Source organism: Puntigrus tetrazona, chromosome 11, assembly GCF_018831695.1.
Source record: "Puntigrus tetrazona isolate hp1 chromosome 11, ASM1883169v1, whole genome shotgun sequence".
NCBI lineage: Eukaryota > Metazoa > Chordata > Actinopteri > Cypriniformes > Cyprinidae > Puntigrus > Puntigrus tetrazona.
Genome location: NC_056709.1, coordinates 14556239 through 14574451, shown reverse-complemented (window position 1 = coordinate 14574451; position 18213 = coordinate 14556239). Strand labels below are relative to the sequence as shown.

General features: G+C 37.8%; 1 protein-coding gene across 6 annotated transcripts in view; it reads left to right on the top strand.

Annotated features, from left to right (window-relative positions):
• mast3b (microtubule associated serine/threonine kinase 3b) overlaps window positions 1-14551 on the top strand; it is a 29270-nt gene extending 14719 nt beyond the window's left edge. For all 6 annotated transcript variants that reach the window (XM_043252324.1, XM_043252323.1, XM_043252320.1 and 3 more), the window contains 19 exons: window positions 2602-2703; window positions 2792-2924; window positions 3029-3099; window positions 3194-3282; window positions 3892-4100; window positions 5055-5193; window positions 5277-5409; window positions 5494-5659; window positions 5788-5889; window positions 6488-6610; window positions 6796-6908; window positions 7064-7236; window positions 8020-8141; window positions 8746-8946; window positions 9728-9954; window positions 10032-10154; window positions 11272-11408; window positions 11705-11886; window positions 12649-14551. In XM_043252324.1, the coding sequence (XP_043108259.1) occupies window positions 2602-2703; window positions 2792-2924; window positions 3029-3099; window positions 3194-3282; window positions 3892-4100; window positions 5055-5193; window positions 5277-5409; window positions 5494-5659; window positions 5788-5889; window positions 6488-6610; window positions 6796-6908; window positions 7064-7236; window positions 8020-8141; window positions 8746-8946; window positions 9728-9954; window positions 10032-10154; window positions 11272-11408; window positions 11705-11886; window positions 12649-13577 (3474 nt within the window). In that variant the 3' untranslated portion in view covers window positions 13578-14551. The remainder of the gene's footprint in view (window positions 1-2601; window positions 2704-2791; window positions 2925-3028; window positions 3100-3193; window positions 3283-3891; window positions 4101-5054; window positions 5194-5276; window positions 5410-5493; window positions 5660-5787; window positions 5890-6487; window positions 6611-6795; window positions 6909-7063; window positions 7237-8019; window positions 8142-8745; window positions 8947-9727; window positions 9955-10031; window positions 10155-11271; window positions 11409-11704; window positions 11887-12648) is intronic.
• Window positions 14552-18213: the final 3662 nt, after the last annotated feature.

The window sequence follows — 18213 nt, the reverse complement described above, 5'->3', positions numbered from 1 at the left end:
GCTATAACGGCAGAAATGATTACATGATTTACTCGGTAATTTGATTTTTGGCCCATCTGTTATTACAGTACTTTTTGCATAAATATTGCGGTTATTTTGCAATATTTATTGACCATTAACGAGGGAGAAAATGGTTTCCACGTGTTTGAGAATGAGCGTAAGCCTTTCACAATTAAAGTCCTACCTTTTTAATTTAGGGCAACTAAATCAATAAATTTATTTTTTTAAATCTGTGTTTTTCAATTTAGTTTTTTTAGGTTTCTGTGTTTGATTTGAATAAAAATTTGTCATCAAAATCATTAATTAAACTAATCTTTTTAAATGTAATCACAGTATAACAGTTAATTTACAACAAAACATTTAAGTTGCTGCACAACAAAACTGTAAATTAAACGTGAATGGCTGTATGGTACTCCCTAAAAATACAAATAGTCTTATTATAAATGGTCTACTTTACAAATTTATATTTATAAAGTATGTTTTAGTATAAAAAGCGACACATTTCTGTCATAATTGCTTCAATTTAGACTAAACTTTTTATTTCCGATGGCATTCCTTATAAATATTATAAGGTTAAACTAATTTATTTATAGCAAAACTGAACTACTGGTGTAAAATGCCCTGTACAAATAAATTTGTGCTCATGTAGCTCTTTCAAAAATATAAATATTTTGTGTGCTTCACAGTAGTTTTAATAGCTTTGCAATTGGAAAGCTACTGGATTTATTATATTTTTCAGTATGGTGCCGAATCACCAAAAAAGTAGTAATGTTATAACTTTAATTTCGTAATTCTATTTTCAGGCTTCTTAACAAAAGAATTAATTACAATTAATGGACGGATGGGTGGTTTTTGCTATGATATTGAACTGAATTATTAACTGGAACGCCATCCTTGATGATAATAAATAGATTGTAAATTTCCCCCCAAGTAAACAGTGAGGACAGCTTGAAGCTGGGCATCATTATAAAGCTCTGTGCTGCAAGGGCACAAGTCACAGTCGAGTCTGAGCTGCCATCTGCTTCTGATGGAAAGAGACTCGCTGGCTGCAGTGCTAAAAAAGGAAACGGTTCATTGTTTTGATGTGACGGTTCGTGTCGAGTTAGAATCATCCATGTTTCCCTCAAACCCCTCTCGCTGTGGCATTTGGCTGTCTGCGAAACATGAGTCACACACTTTATCTTGCTACGAGGCTCTTTAATGCTGATTTGATAGCACGTCTCCCTCGCTTTGTTCGGCTTCATCAAATGCATAAAAATGCGGTAATTTTAGTTTTTCGTAGGAGTGGTCTGACCGAGCGCGATCCTTTGTTTACTCTGCTTCTCTCCTTTACGCGGGGAGACAGCAGCTCAAGATAGATTAAAAATGTTTCGCAGATGCTTGCGTTTAAGGATAGGATATTTGAATACGTCGCGACGTTTTGCTCCGTCTATATTTTGCCATCTAATGCATCTCAAATGCAGATTCTGTGAGTATGCACAGTTGATTTAAAATTCACACGAGCGCCTAGAAAGGATTTGATCCTGTAGCACAAGTAGCTCATTACCTCCCACTCCCGCATCCCACAAGCCAGCAGATTCCCCTGCACAAGCAAGAAATAACATTCCAGTCACTTCGCCAAATACTGTCCAGTGTTCAGAACGAATACAGTCATCTTCTGTCTGTTTGATGATCAGCACAGTATGCCGCTGAATTATTTTCCACCAACTCTCTCTGACTCTTTTAATTAAATGGCCTTTTTTAAAAGGAGAAATTTGTACTTTTGTTGTTGTTTTTTTAGCAAGATTGCTTTAAGTCTTTGCCGTCACACTTGATCAATTTAGAGTTCTGTTTCAAATCAAAGAATCCTAAAGTGTTTTCTGTTTGCACAAAACTTTCAGCAATCATGATGATAATTTGCATATTAGGGTGATTTATGAAGAATCGGGTGCGATGATGATTGGAGTAACGATGCTGGAAATTCATCTTTGCATCAGAGGAATAAATTTGAAAAACTGAAAATGTATTCAAGTAGATGATGGTTCTTTTGAATTGTAATTATTTCATAATATTACTGTTTTTACTGTAGAGACTGACCCCCAAGGGTTTGAATATTTTACATAATCAGCTAATTGGTGAGAATCAGTAACTAGTCGTTTGTCTTAAAGGGACAGCTCTCCTCAGAATTAAAATTGCCGTTATTTAATATGTTCTAAAGCTGTAATGTGGAATGATGAATAATTTAAGTCAACTCGTCAATGTCTAATTTCCCACACGTGTGTCATCTAGCACCTCACACTCCAGTCCAGTAGAGAAATAAAAGCTTTGTCCCTGGTTTTCCACCTGCCATTAAAACTGCAGAAGATTTTGTCCACAAATGTAAATACACTAAACGTAAACCCCAATTTAACATTTTACACAAGTTGTATTTAAATCCAATTTCATTGTCTGCATTTAAGAAACATTTCGAACTTGGCATGTTTAATATTTTTTTCTTAATCTAATTGAATCCTTTATGTGCCCTCTTCTTCTTTCTGTCTGTTTCTTAAGGATTAATAGATTTCAGTAGATCAAGGCAAGTCCTGCAGTGTCCCTTTAACAGATCGTGTTTGCCTCTCTTAGGCTCTGGAGCGCTCCGAGAGCGAGGAGGTCTCAATAATCACCCAGCTGGTGAAGAAGATCCTCATCATCATCTCTCGACCCGCACGACTGCTGGAGTGTCTGGTGAGATTGCACGCCAACGCTGATTCGCAGAGAACATTCCCAAGGGTCTGACATTTCCAAAACTCGCCTCGTGATTTCACTTCCCTAGGAGTTTGACCCCGAGGAGTTTTACCATCTTCTGGAGGCTGCAGAAGGTCACGCCAAAGTCGGCCAGGGCATCAAAACCGATATTCCCCGCTATATAATCAGCCAGCTTGGACTCAACAGAGATCCTCTTGATGGTGCAATTATCTGTTATTTATTTTGTGGCTGTTTTGTTTTGAAAGCCTGTCAGTTCCTCTTAGCCTCACGTTGTTTTTGTTGCGTCCTTCATCTCTTTTGACAGATGTTGTTCAGCTCGAGGAGCAGTATGACTCCGGCCCCTCGCTCACGGTCGATTCTGAAGAAACCGCGGAGGTAAATGCACCTCAGAAAGAGCTGAAGCATTAAATAGCCTTGCTAGGTTTCGTAAGATGTCACTAACTGTACGTCTCTTTCTTTTTGCTTGCAGCAGAATAAATCTTTACCCACACCACTACGAAGAAAACCGCTGGAGAGTGATTTTGAGACTATTAAACTCATTAGCAATGGAGCTTATGGGTAAGCAAATCATATCACGATATAGAAAGGCATTTTTAGCTGGCAAAACGTGATTTAAATGAGCCTAGTTTTAATCATCAATCTAGCTTTAACAGGCTTTAAAGACTAGACTGCGACTAGAGGATGGTTTATTATTGCATTCACAAAGGCGGTTTGTTTTTCTGTTGCTAGCTGCCAACTGCTACCTTGTTCAAGACACAGAAATGTAGTTTAGACGTCTTTTAAAATAGTTCATGTGACATCAATGTTTTAACCGTAATCTTACGAAACCGCAAGAATACTTTTTGTGTGCAAAGAAAGCAAAAATAACTTTTTACTCAATTTCTATGCTTGGTCATGACAATTTGACAATATAAATTAAAAGATAAACAAAAAAATTCTGAAGATGGCTGGTGACCCCAAAAAAGCTGACAAAACAGTTTGGGGGGAGGCGGGTTTAAGGGTTTAATTCTGAATGTCTAAAACATTTGTTACAAAGTTTCTAGTTATGTTCAGATTTTTTTCAAAGAGGAAATGTTGACTGAATGATGATCAGTGTCTTCAAGATCAGGAAGCTCCTAGAGCATTACCCAAGCGTCCCAATGCTATGTTCTTCCGTCTCTCCTGTAGGGCTGTGTATCTGGTCAGGCATAAAGAAACTCGGCAACGTTTTGCAATGAAAAAGATCAACCGGCAAAACCTGATTCTGAGGAACCAGATCCAGCAGGTGTTTGTGGAGAGAGACATCCTGACGTTTGCAGAGAATCCCTTTGTGGTCAGCATGTTCTGCTCCTTCGAGACCCGCAGACATCTGTGTATGGTCATGGAGTATGTGGAAGGTGATGGCTATACTACACTGAGCCAGTCTGTAGATTTTAGTTTGATTTCATCCGATCGTGTATATCAAGCTTGTTTCTGCGCGACTGTTGCGATCGGAAACGACTTTAAGAGCCAGTTTTACTAAACGGGGCAGAAACAGTGGCCATTAGCACAACTCCGCCTCTATTTAACGAGCAATAACAGCCATTATAAAAGTATAAGATGCTTAAGAGGAAATAAAGGCGAACAAATCCAGTGCTGTACTACGGGAAAGTTCAGAATAAATAGTTAAATCTAACTTTGTGCTTGGCCAAAACTATGCGACTAGGAACAAATAGATTCAGCATAAGACCACGAATATAAATTACTCTGAAATACACAACACAATTTTAAAACCAGACTTTTTAAGTCGCACGCCATAACCAGAGCTCACAAACAGAACAATTTGCTATAGGGGGAGAAATGCATGAAGAGATTTAGGGTGCTTTCACACTAGCACTCTTGACGTTGTAGTTTGGTTTGTTTGAATAATGTGAAAGCTATGTATTATTTGTTAAAAAAATAAATAGTGTTTGCTTAAGACAGACGCAAGTGCCGTTATGCATTTAAAGCTTTGTAAAGAAAATGAACAGTTCAAAAACGTGAGAGCAGTGCTATGCGTTTTGCCACCTTCTCCTGCGCCACCATTTACTAAACAACAGGTGAAACGGTTGCTGGCTTGGTTCAAGTTAGAGTTTGGACTGTGTTCATATCCTCTTTTTTGAATCCGAACTCAGTTTCGGACCAGGCAATTGTACCAAGTGTGAAAGCACCCTTACAATGACGCTATTATGAGTAATAAATGATATATGTTTTGGTAACTTGCATGCAAGGTCAAAAAAAATGGTTTCATTGTCTTATGCATTAATTTTTTTACCTTATTTGCTCCCAAATGATTGATTCAGTATGTACCATGTTGCTAATATGATCTCCAGGTGGTGACTGTGCCACTCTGCTAAAGAACATGGGCCCACTTCCTGTGGATATGACCAGGATGTATTTTGCTGAGACGGTTCTGGCACTGGAGTACCTCCACAGTTATGGCATCGTGCACAGAGATCTCAAACCAGACAAGTGAGAAAAGAACCACAGACCTCATTTGTGCAGCCGTATGCCAGCGTAACGTTTACTAACCGGTTCTTTCAAACCCTTAACAGCCTCTTGATCACTTCAATGGGGCATATTAAACTCACTGACTTCGGGCTCTCCAAAATCGGCCTCATGAACATGACAACCAATCTGTATGAGGGCCACGTCGAGAAAGACACTAGGGAGTTTATCGATAAGCAGGTGGGCATACATGATACAACATAATACTCAACCTGTGACTATTAATAGTTTAGATATTAACGTAGAATCTGTCTGTATTCGTAGGTTTGTGGCACCCCGGAGTACATAGCTCCAGAAGTGATCTTGCGGCAAGGCTACGGGAAACCGGTGGACTGGTGGGCCATGGGCGTCATCCTGTACGAGTTTCTGGTGGGGTGTGTGCCGTTCTTCGGAGACACACCAGAAGAGCTTTTTGGACAGGTTGTGAGTGGTGAGTTCAGATGAACCGTCCTGTCAGTCGGCTGGACACGGATACTATTAAAGGATCAGGAAGCTTTACCAACTGGTTTAAAATGAAACTGCCGTAAAAGGATTTGATACACTGTGTTCCTTATGCAGATGAGATTATCTGGCCAGATGGAGATGATGCCCTTCCTGTAGACGCCCAGGATTTGATCACAAGATTACTGAACCAGAACCCACAGGAGAGGCTTGGAAGAGGTGCTTTGACATTCATTTGTGTCCCGTAGGAATTATTAAAAAACCTTGTTAACGAAAATTGTTACCCAAGTATAGTTAACTTATATTATCCCATGGGTTGATATGAATGTTTAAAGAAGAGCATATTTTGAAACAAAAAAGATGAAACGCATATCATTCTTTAAAAACATCTCATCTCTATCCATCTATTTTTTATATATATATATATATATATATATATATATATATATATATATATATATATATATATATATATATATATATATATATATATATATATATATATATATATATATATATATATATATATATATATATATATATATATTTTTTTTATTTTTTTATTTATGGTTTAATTTTTGGCATTAATACATCTTTTATAAATTAATTCTTTTCTTTTTTTTTTCTTTTCTTTTTTTTTTTGTAAATGTAATTCGTAAAAAAATTCACCTCATGTGAAACGAAATGACATAAAATACATGATGACCCATTTAAGTATGACCCAAAAGAAATGTTTAGGATTAGATGTAAAAATCGTTCATGCAAGAGTTTTGTGTGGAGCTGTGGTCAGATTTGATGAACTGACGCGTGTTTATAGGTGGGGCTTCAGAAGTAAAGCAGCATATGTTCTTCAGTGGTCTGGACTGGAACGGACTCCTGCGTCAGAAAGCTGAGTTCATCCCTCAGCTGGAGGCCGAAGACGACACTAGTTATTTTGACAGTAAGTCTCACTAATTCAGCACAGGGAGGAGATTCTCTGAGCTTCACAAATGCCTGGAGCAAAGTGCTCTGGAAATGTCAGCTCATTCTTGCGGCTTATGCACTGAGATGCAGTTATTATGTCTTCATTGTACTTACCTATTACTCAAAGTCCTTTTTGTTGTGCTTGTTCCACCCCCCGTGTAGCTCGATCTGAGCGCTACCATCATTTGGCCTCTGATGAAGATGATGAAACCAATGATGAAGAGTCTTCCCTAGAAATACGACGGTTTTCCTCATGGTCAAATCGTTTCAGCAAGGTTGGGTTCTGCTGCGATCTTTAATCTACACTTTAGTCACACAGTGTTTTTTTTTTTTTTTTTTTTTTTTTTTTTTTTATTGCATTTAAATTAAAGCGAGATGTTGCCTTTGCATTTAGCTGAAAATGTTTTCATTCTTATCCTTGATTTTGTAGGTGTACAGCAGCACAGAGCACCTGGCCACCCCATCCAACCTGAGTTTCTCCTCTGACCGCAGTCACAGTGAAGAGATAGAGGACCGGGCGGACGGGAGGGACGCTCATCCTCATGGAGAGATCCTGCGGCAGGCCTCCACCGGAGACAAGAGGCTCTCGGCTCAGAGGGCAAGGTGTGAAGAAATGAGGATTAAAGAAATCAGTTCCCTCAAAAAAACTAAATTCTGTCACTGCTTATGTATCATTACAATCAAATGGAACACATTATAATAATAGAGAACATTAGAAAACCCTTTATATAAACGATATATATTTGCCCCTTGCACTTAATGTGCAATATTTATTTATTTTTTTTATTCTAAAAATAAATGTTACAATACGCACTTGTCAGACTACAGCATTGTAGATACTTTTATATATATATATATATATATATATATATATATATATATATATATATATATATATATATATATATATATATATATATATATATATATATATATATATATATAATTAAATAATATGAATATATATTATATGAATATATATGAATATATGAATAATTAAAAATTTATGTTACATTTATATCTGGTGTTTTGACAATGTAATATTTAAATTATTTCTAAGGCAGTTTTTACTAGTAATACGTTAACAGCAGGTATCTAAAATATTATACAAAAAATAATTTTTATTGATAATAGTTAAACTAGACTAGATAGATAGAGATATAGAATACATAAATAGATATAGAAATATAATATGTATTTTGTTTTGGAACACTTGTTTCCTATGGTTGCAAAAAACACAGAAACATTATACCAAGGCTAGTATTGCATTAGTAGTAGTATATAATTGTAGCATATTGTTTTGGTGGGTTTTTTTTATTTTATTTTTTGCTCAGCCACAGTAATGTTATTTTGCAGCTCTCTTAATGCGTGTTTGATACCTTCCAGTCTGCGCCCTCGCACTTCTTCCAGCTCATCTCAGCCCGAGCGAGCTGTGAGCCCCCTGGTGGTGAGCAGCACACACAGCCTGGAGGCCATGCCTCGATTCGCCCTCTCCACAGACGACGAGGGTAAGCTGACACTCACAGTGTGTCGCATTTAAAGTTTTCTGTCATCAGATTTATCCGTATTGACCTTTGTCCTAAATAAACAGTGAGCCCCACCAGTCTTCGTAGGAACCCGTTCTAGTGGTGTCCGTCTGTTTTTAATGTAGCCAACCTCAGCAGCTTTGCGTCACTCAACTTTGAGGAGTGAGGCACTGACAAAAAGCACGTGCTTTATGACATTTTAATAGGTTTAACATTAGATTATCAGCTCAGAATACACACTGATTTGCCTGATCCTTGTTAAGACCTCAGCATTCAGGAAAATGTCTGTAACGGTAGAATTTGTCATTTGAATGTTACCTTTAGGTTTTATTTTTTATGCTTTCCGCATTGCAGCGCACATAGTTTGTTGATTTTTGAAGGCTTTGAGTCTGATCATTCATGTTTTACAAAAAATGTCTTGCTTTTTTCCATAAATCTCTATTTCTGTAAGATCGCCCTAATATATCACTATATTTGTACGGGATTTGTGCCCTAACAATCTTCAGTGTCCACTTGAACCCAAAAGCGTCGTGTGACTTTCACAAGGATGGAGAAGTGTTTTGATGCAAACCTTTTTATTCTGCAGCTGAAGTTGTCGTATCCAACCTGCGAAGGATCAGGCTACGTAGCAACAGCACAGGAACGAAACACTCGTCTCCAAGGGAACAAGGGAGTCCTCAGTGCTTTGGAAACCAGCTGGAGACGCCTGACAGGCAGCGGCTCTCACCAGGACGTAAAGTCCCTAAATCTGCATCAGTGTCTACTCTCTCGCTCATCATCACGCCAGGTCAGACCCCACAGACATCCCTGCAGTGTCACAAAATACTGCTTCTATTCATTTCTAGAGAGTGATACAGGTTGGATAGATTATTTGCGATTTGTAGTCTGCTACTGATTACAAACTACATATGTAATCTATTGGATTTACTAGTGTATATACACATTTATATGTAATCATTAATATTAAATTAGTTAGTATTTCTGTAATAACTTAATTGTTCCAACAATTAAATCGAGCAATTTAAAAAAATAAGTAAAAAAATTTGGTAATAAAAACAGAACTTTGCGAGGACAAATAGACTTTGAAATAAATTTAAATACATATGGGATAGCAAAGAGGCAATATTTGGTTCAAATAAAATTTAAAAGCAAGAAATCCTGATTTTATGAAACCAAAAGAGTTCAAATACCCGTAATAAAACGATATAATCATCATTTGTGTACATTTTGTTTTAGATCAAATGCCTGCAGGGGGTGCTAATGTTCAAAAAAGTTGTTTTTACACTGTGCAGCATGATCTAATCCTTGTTTAATATTGACAAAAAAATCAATTCAGATGTCTGTGATGTGTAATATTTGGCCATTTCTTTATGATAGAAATACTACGGCCACTGACATTTCTTGAATATGTGGACATCAAAATAGGAGCAGGGGTTTGAGCTTCTGTTTTGGCGTTTCAAACAGTTAGCTTTAAAAAAAAAAAAAAAAAAAAAAAAAAAAAAAAAAAGTGTGTGTATGCATGTAGGTTACCCTTTTTTTTTTTTCTCCACCTTCTTTCTCTTCCCCAGATGATGGGAGTGGCAGCCTGCAAGCGCGCTCGATCTCCCCTCGATCGTTTTCCTCCAACCCGTCATCCCGAGACTCCTCCCCCAACCGCGACCTGTCGCTCAGCGTCAGCAGGCTCCGCCCCCCCATCATCATCCACAGCTCTGGGAAGAAGTACGGCTTCACCCTGCAGACCATTCGCGTGTACATGGGGACCAGCGACATCTACACCATACACCACATGGTCTCGGTGAGCCACCTCAGACGCTCCGCTTCACAGGCGCTTGCGGTTCTGCTCGTTCTGACGGCTCTTGCTCTTTCTGTCAGGGCGTGGAGGAGAGCAGCCCCGCTCATGAGGCCGGCCTGCGAGCAGGCGATCTGATCACTCATGTGAATGGAGAGTCGGTGCAGGGTCTGGTGCACACAGAGATGATGGAGCTGCTTTTGAAGGTATGCCAACAGAACTCACTCAGCCGTTCAGTAATGCTCTGAACTAGACCAAAGATAGATGTTCACGGAGGACACAACACTTGTTAACTTTTAACTACAACTTTTCCTGCAAATGACAATAGTCATTTTTACTAAGTGTTTCCAAATTGAATTGCAGATATCTTTGATGTAATTACAGATAACAGCATATTTAACAGTAATGATAATCAATAAATAAAAACATTTAATAAACTAATACTAGACTAATAAAACATTTAGTGGTATCATGATTAATTTTTGTTCACGTAACGTGCATGTACTGTGTATATTTTGCTTCTTAAATACAAACATTTAAGTAAAATATGTAATGTTTTTATATATATATAATGTATATATATATGTATATATATATGTGTGTATATGTGTGTGTGTGTGTGTATATATATATATATATATATGTGTGTGTGTATATATATATATATATATATATATATATGAATGTATGTATGTATATGTATATATATATATGTATATATATGTATATATATATATATATATATATATATATATATATATATATATATATATATATATATATATATATATATATATATATATATATATATATATATATAAATGTATCACTGAATAAACGTGAATACATGTTAATAATTTCCGAATTTATACTGTATTCATGTTTTATTTACATAATACATATACACAGTGCAGAGTCATATAATGTCAAAAAATATATATTTTGGATGCTATTAACTGTGATAAATTGTTTGACAGCACTACTGAAGTTAAATATAGCAAATATATACAAGAATATATAGAAAGTAAATGTATTAAAAAGGCATTAACATATGTAAAACTCTAATATTCACTAGTAATCTGCCTTTTTGAATAATAACTAGTCAAAGGTACAGTACAGATATATAAAATAGGAGTTTATTTTTAATTCTAGCTAATAACTGGTAGAATAAGAGATTTTTTTATAAAATGTGAGATACTTGTATTTGTTTAAATAGATGTAATAATGGCCTATAATGCTGACATCAAATAAATATGTACTACTATAAGATATAAGAGAGGTCAAGGCTTATATGGGATTACATCTACGATTCTGATTCCACAGAGCGGTAACCAGGTGGCCCTGCAGACCATCGCACTGGAGGACACGTCTATAAAGATTGGGCCGGCACGCAAACGCAGCTGTAAAGGAAAGATGGCTCGCCGCAGTAAGAGGAGCAAGTGGAAGGACAGTCAAGACCGGTCAGGAGAACAGTGTTTTTGTTATATTGCATAAGTTGTCCCAACATGCAGAGTGCAGGATAAGCCATTCCATAAATAATGCCTCTGCATACATAATACAGTTTAGTGAAGGCAAATAAGATGTGCTGTCGCTGAAACTGAATTAACGTTTATTTTAAACGGTGTTTTAAAACATTTAATATGCTTTGACAGCCTAGCAGATGTGGTTACTGGCTGATGTACTTGATGTATGTTAATGGCATTCAGTTTGGTGTCACTTGTACGAGATCCGCCGCTGATGTGTGGCGTTCCTGCAGGAGGCGCAGCATGCTGAAGAAGCTGTCCAAACAGAGCACGGTCATGCACAGCAGCCGCAGTTTCTCCTCCGGCCTGCATCACTCGGTGTCCTCCAGCGAGAGTCTGCCAGGCTCTCCCACACACAGCCTCTCCTCAGGACCCACAACACCCTGCAGGAGCCCCGTCCCTGACCACGCCGCTGGTATGGCATGCTTTTAACAGAGAAAGAGGATGAAGAACCGCTTCTAAAAAGCAGCTTTGACAAACTTTGTTGAAGGCTAGTAATAGAGAGAGAGAGGACAATTGTTAATATTTATGTACAAAGGTATAATGATATATAGGTTGTCATATAATTGTGATCTAATACAGGCCTAAATATATATAGCTTATTATTGTTAGAAATTTTATATTATATTGATGTTTCATTATATAACAATGTAAAAGAAATTGTATAAAAAACATTCTTAACTCCTATAGAATTTAAATTTATTTATTTATTTTTTTTTTTTTTTTTTTTTTCTAAAAAAAAAAATTAGATTTAACACCATTTGTACTTTATTAAATTAGAAAATAGAAAAAGGTTTAGTAAACGTTTTGGATAGAACTTTATGTAGATTTAAAACATAACATGGCGATAAACATTTAAATACTTAATTTTTTTAGAAATTTTATGCATATTAAATTTTCATTTTGTAAATTTATTTTTATTTTATTTTTTTAATTTGGCACTATTTCTAAATCACTGGAAAATGCAAAAAAAAAGGTTTTTCTTTGAATTGTAAAATAAGTGAATTAAACTGTGCAGAATTGAAAAACAATTCAATAAAACATTTAGGAATGTTAAAATATAAAAAATAAAAACAAATAATTATAAATATTTATAATGCACATCATTTCTAGTTAGCTTACTCTATTTTCTACTTATTTTGGTACAAATTGTAATAAAACACTGCCGTCCGTTCAGATGCCGGCCTGCCCCAGAACGCCTCTCCGTGCACCAGCTCTCCCAGTTCACCGGCGGTCCAAATGCGGCCCAGCTCTCTGCACGGCCTGGGGTCTAAACTCAGCAACCAGCGCTACACTAAAGTGGGGAGACGCAAGTCCACCAGCAGCATCCCGCCCTCTCCTCTGGCCTGCACCTCCTCACCCCAGGCCTTGTCCCCTCAGCGCTCCCCCTCTCCCTTACCCAGCATCTCCAAAACCCTCCACTCCTTCCACGGCAAGACCCTGTCGCCCCCCACCATCATTCGGCACGTGGTCCGCCCCCGGAGTGCAGAGCCTCCGCGTTCCCCTCTGCTAAAGAGAATCCAGTCGGCGGAGAAACTCTCGGGGGCTTTGTTCGCTGACAAAAAGCCCCACGCGGCCCGCAGACACACGCTGGAGGTCCCGCACTGCGAGGTGGACGTCCCGAGCGAGATCGAGGTCGAGGGGGCGTGCGGTGCCACGTATGCGGCAGATCACAGCAGGCTGGGCAGCTATCTGTGTGCCCAGAGACTGAGGGACTGGCCCGGCGAGCGCATGGAGCAGATCGTCGTGATGCGCAAGCTCAATCTCTCCGAACGGCGAGATTCCTTTAAGAAACAGGAGGCCGTGCAGGAGGTGAGCTTCGACGAGCCGGATGACCGGGCTCCTCAGACGCCCACGTCCTCTGGAGCGCGGCCCAAGCAGGTGACGGACGAGACGCAGTCGGAGGAGGAGTGCGGGGCGAGGAGGAATCCGCTGGTTCCCCAGATCGCCGTGCAGGGCTCCGAGAGCGAGGAAGCGGACGACTGGAGGCTTTGCTCGGATGACGACGAGGAAGAGGCCGAGGAAGACGCGGATCGTGTCAGCGAAGACACCCCGCGCTCCACAGAGTCCAGAAAAACGCACACCGAAAGAGAGATAAACGACTGAGGACTGTTACATATCCGTAGGCTTCTCGACGCACTCACTGAGATGTTTGTTGCCACGCAGATTGCTGAGTGGAGTGTTTTATTAGCATGGAAGTAAGCTAGTCTTATGCAGGGAATATTTATGCTTTTTTATTTATATTGTACACTGGAGACATACTGTTGGCCAAAAAGAAAATGTAACTGTTACTAGTACTTTTTTTTTTTTTTTTTCACTTTCCGTGAACTTAAGGAGGGCAATTGAATGACTTGATTTTTCTATGAAAATACGCAGATGCTTTGAGTTGATTTTATCCTCCAAGAGCTTTCTTTTTTTTTTTTTTTTTTTTTTTTTTTTTTTTTTTGCTCCAACTTTGTGTTTTTAGAAGCTATTGAATGGAACGGTCATTCGGCCCTAGTCATGTATTATTTTATCTCAAAGCGTCTCCAGAGCGTTCTAAATGATTCGTGCGAAGGGAAAAAAGGGCTCTGTTGTGCTGAACATTTAAACTTTTAAGCTTTGAGTAACTTGTCCAAAAAAAAAAAAAACCCAGTACAATGTATTTGTGGATTTCACACATCAAACCAAATGGAACAGTATTTCTTTTTGCTTGCTCAAAGCGAATTTAGATTTAAAATGTTTTTAATTATAGGGTAGTTCACCTAAAAAAATGTTAAAAACCTAAAAGATATTTTCAAGAAGGTCCCCATTGACTTCTGTAGAGTGTATATATAGAATGTCGTGAGGGTGATGAGCTTTCGTTTTTTTTTTTTGGTGTACTATCCTTTTAAGTTCCTTTTCTCCCAATCTGTGCTTCAGTTGTTTTTAAGTTTATAAAATTTTTTAAAAATGTAATCTTTTTAAGTTTAAGGTACCGTTCCCACAATAATTTTTTCCCATTTCTTAATTTTCTTTTAATATTCGTTCTGTGCAATTTTTTTTTTTCACTCAGCGTGTTATTTTCAGTTGCCACTTTTTATTTTAGTTTTATATATATATATATATATTTATATATATATATATATATATATATATATATATATATATATATATATATATATATATATATATATTTATATATATATATATATATATATATATATATATATATATATATATATATATATATATATATATATATATATATATATATATATGCACACACACTTTTTTTAATTTATTTTTTTCCACAGTGTTGCAGCGTTAAGTTTACCTGCAACCTAAAAGAATCTCAAATATTCACGTGCTAAAATGAACGGGCTCACGGGCACCGCTGAAAAATTGTAAGAAATAGTGAAGCATGCAAGCCACACATCTCATACTAACTAGAACTCATTCGTGTGTGCTCTTACGAGAAATTGCGGCGTGACTACGTTCTCACGAGTTTTCCATGGACCGTCGGCCTGTCGGGAGTTCTCACAAGCTTTTGTACTTGGAATAATGTTTACATTTTTTATATATTTGGATTTCTACTGTGCGAAGAGATCTGTATAGCCTGTTTTTAACACGCGTGCGGATCGAAGTCAGTGGGTGGAGGCTTTAGTTAGATTATAGTTTTAAGTTCGATGTTGCTGTTAGGCAGATTTCTCAAACGTTGCGCACGTCACACCGGACATTTTTCGTGTTCATATGCATGATTCCTACAACACTTTTTTTTTTTTTTTTTTTCTAAGCTGAATATGTCGTTATTTGAATGGACAGTATTTTTATTGCATGAGAAGGTGCAACCGTCAGTTGGACGCTGTCAGTCGGTCAGGTCTTTATATAGGACAGCACACGTCTGATCATTTCTGTTATATTTTTGAGGTTTTATTGTTAACTGCGACCTCCGTGTAACGTTTTTTCCGCATCGGGCTACTGTATTCGTGAGACCAGTTTGTGTGATTTTTAATAGGCCGTATCTTTCCGCCTGTCAGCTGACCAATTGCATGCTGCATGTTCAGTGAATACACAGTACAACGTTGGCATGGCATCCTGAGTGCAATATGTGTTTAATGGTCAAGTATAACCTAGCCTTTGAATTACAGTAATCTTTCAAACCATTTCATGTTATGCAGACCCCCGTTGTGACATTTTTATCCCGTTGTAATGACAGACTTTAGTGGACGAAGTGTGTGTCGTGTGGATCGTGTTCAGACGAGATGGCGTCACCGTCTGCTCTTACGTTCACAGCATTGGAGATCCGTCATCTATATATCCTGATGTGCTGCTCGTTTCTTCCATTTTTATTTTATTTTTTTTTTCCAGAACTGTCCAGACTTAATGATTATTGGTATGTTTGTAAAAAAAAAAAAAAAAAAAAATGAATAAATACTTTTTATAAATATTTTTTAATGTTATAACCGTGCGTCTGATGATGTTTTGTAATAAATCATTCACTGGTTAAGAGGGAAGCTTGACTTTTGTGTTTCTTTTTATGAATAGGTTTCATTTTAATATGAGTAATGTCTTTTGAGTTGTATTGTGATATGGCTCTATATCAGCATAGCATATGAGTAATAATGTTTAGTATTAGGTATTGGCAAAAGGTGCGGGGTATCAGTGGTTTTAGTTACTTATTTGGTTTATTTAGATGGAGCATTCAGACAATGTTCTTTATTAAAAATATCGTAAATTGTTTTCCGAAGATGAACAAAGCTTTTACTGGTTTAGAAGGACATGGGGGTAAGTGATTAATGGCGAAATTTTCATTTTGGGGTGGAGTAACAGATGAAAGGATAAAAATAGCTGTTCAAACTTGTTTTATTATGAATATGAGATTAAGCTGACGTGTGAATACTGTATCAGATGCAACTTTATCAGGTATCTTTCTCATAATGCACTGTACTCTAAATCAGCGGTTCTCAATTCTGGGTTTTGTGCACCCCTGCTCTGCATGTTGTGCATGTCTCTCTTAGTTAGCACGTCTAATTATGATAATCAGATCGCTAGAAGTGCGCTCCATGCATGTTCCGACTGACATGGTCCCTACGAAGTGTTCATTGCTTCCTACTCCGTGGGCATTTAAACTCTTATCTGATGCTACATAACGTGTGGCTAAATCACAACCAATATAGGGCAGTGTTCACTTATGATAATAAGCAGTATTTTTTATCAACATGTTTTACCATCATTTGCTTTTAATACTACTCCTGATGTCTTAGAATCGATTTATTAATAGTCTCCAATGGAATGTTGTCTATAAAAACAACTGCTGGTTGATTTAGAGATGCTTGGGGTAATACCATACTGTTATATAGTTTTTAAATATATATATATATATATATATATATATATATATATATATATAGAGGAGGAAATGGGCACGACAATAGTTGTTTTTCGAACTTATTCAATGGACCAGAAAAGGTTCTTTAATACTATCTTTGCAAAAACTAGTTTATTGTTAATAGCGCTTCCCACACATGCTAAAAATGTCAAATATCTGCTTCTACTTGTTGTATCATTCAGCTACATTTTTGAATCTGTCAATGTTTAACCTGGCCTGTCACATTGTTTGCTTTCGCATGGATTAAACCATGTACTTTGGCCATTTCAAAACATCTGCTCTGAGTTCCACTGCACAAGTCCTCCTTCATGTGTGACCTACTAAGACGAGCAGAATAAAGCATTTAAGCATGGGAAATCATCCCTGCACTCCATCTCCAGCAACCATAGACGGTATTTACAAGGTTGCCCAGGACAACGGAATCCTGCCTGACATCACTCTCGATGGGACGGTGGCAAACCTCCTGTCCCTCAATTCCAGCACTGCACTCGACCTGCAGTACACAGCCGTCCGGCAAAGCTTGACCGCAGACCAGCTGACCACTTTAGACACCAACCTCACCTCTATTTTCGGACAGAGCACCAATGTATCTTATGGAGGTGTTGGAGTTGTGGCCCTTGCTTTATCTTTCCTTTTAGATACTCTAGTGTCCAGTATTGTCGGTCAGACGTATGAAGAGACCATGGACCCATTTAAGAAACCGTTCGGATTAGATAACTCTTCGGAAATCGGCAGCATTGCGAGTGAGTACCTCAAACTGGTGTCGAAGAGGGCCAATGACATTGATGACATGGGAGAAATAACCGAACTCTATGACCAGAAGCTGAAATACGCTCTGATCGAGCTCTACGAGAGCATGACTGTGGATCACCAGCTGAACACTTATAACATTAAGCACTGGATCAACGGAGCGGCCGTCCACCTGCACATGAGGATTCATGGGATTCGTTTGACGTCTGTACCTAAAGGCACGGCCGAATCGCTGCGTTTGTCCTACCGAACGGGGTTGACGAGAATAATGCAGCTCTATACGGCGTACTTGAGGCAGTACGTAAGAGAACGGTCCACGGCGCAAGGTCCTCCGGTAAAGTTAGGATTCTTAATCATTGAACCCGGTAAAAAGGTCAGACACCGGGTGGTTCACAACACCTGCCAATCACAGGCCATTGCCTCAGCAATTGTGGCCCGAATTTTATCTGCTCAGAATATTGGAAAGGTAGAACGATTTTTCGATGAAGCCGGTCAAATCTTAGACAGCTTGCTTCAACAGAGGGACGCGTTTGAACTTCACAGACGACAGCGAATAAAATCTTAAATTCATCTGAGGTGATTTATTGAGCTGTTTTTTCTATATATTTCACATTTAGTAATAGTTTTTGTTGAGTTTAAATA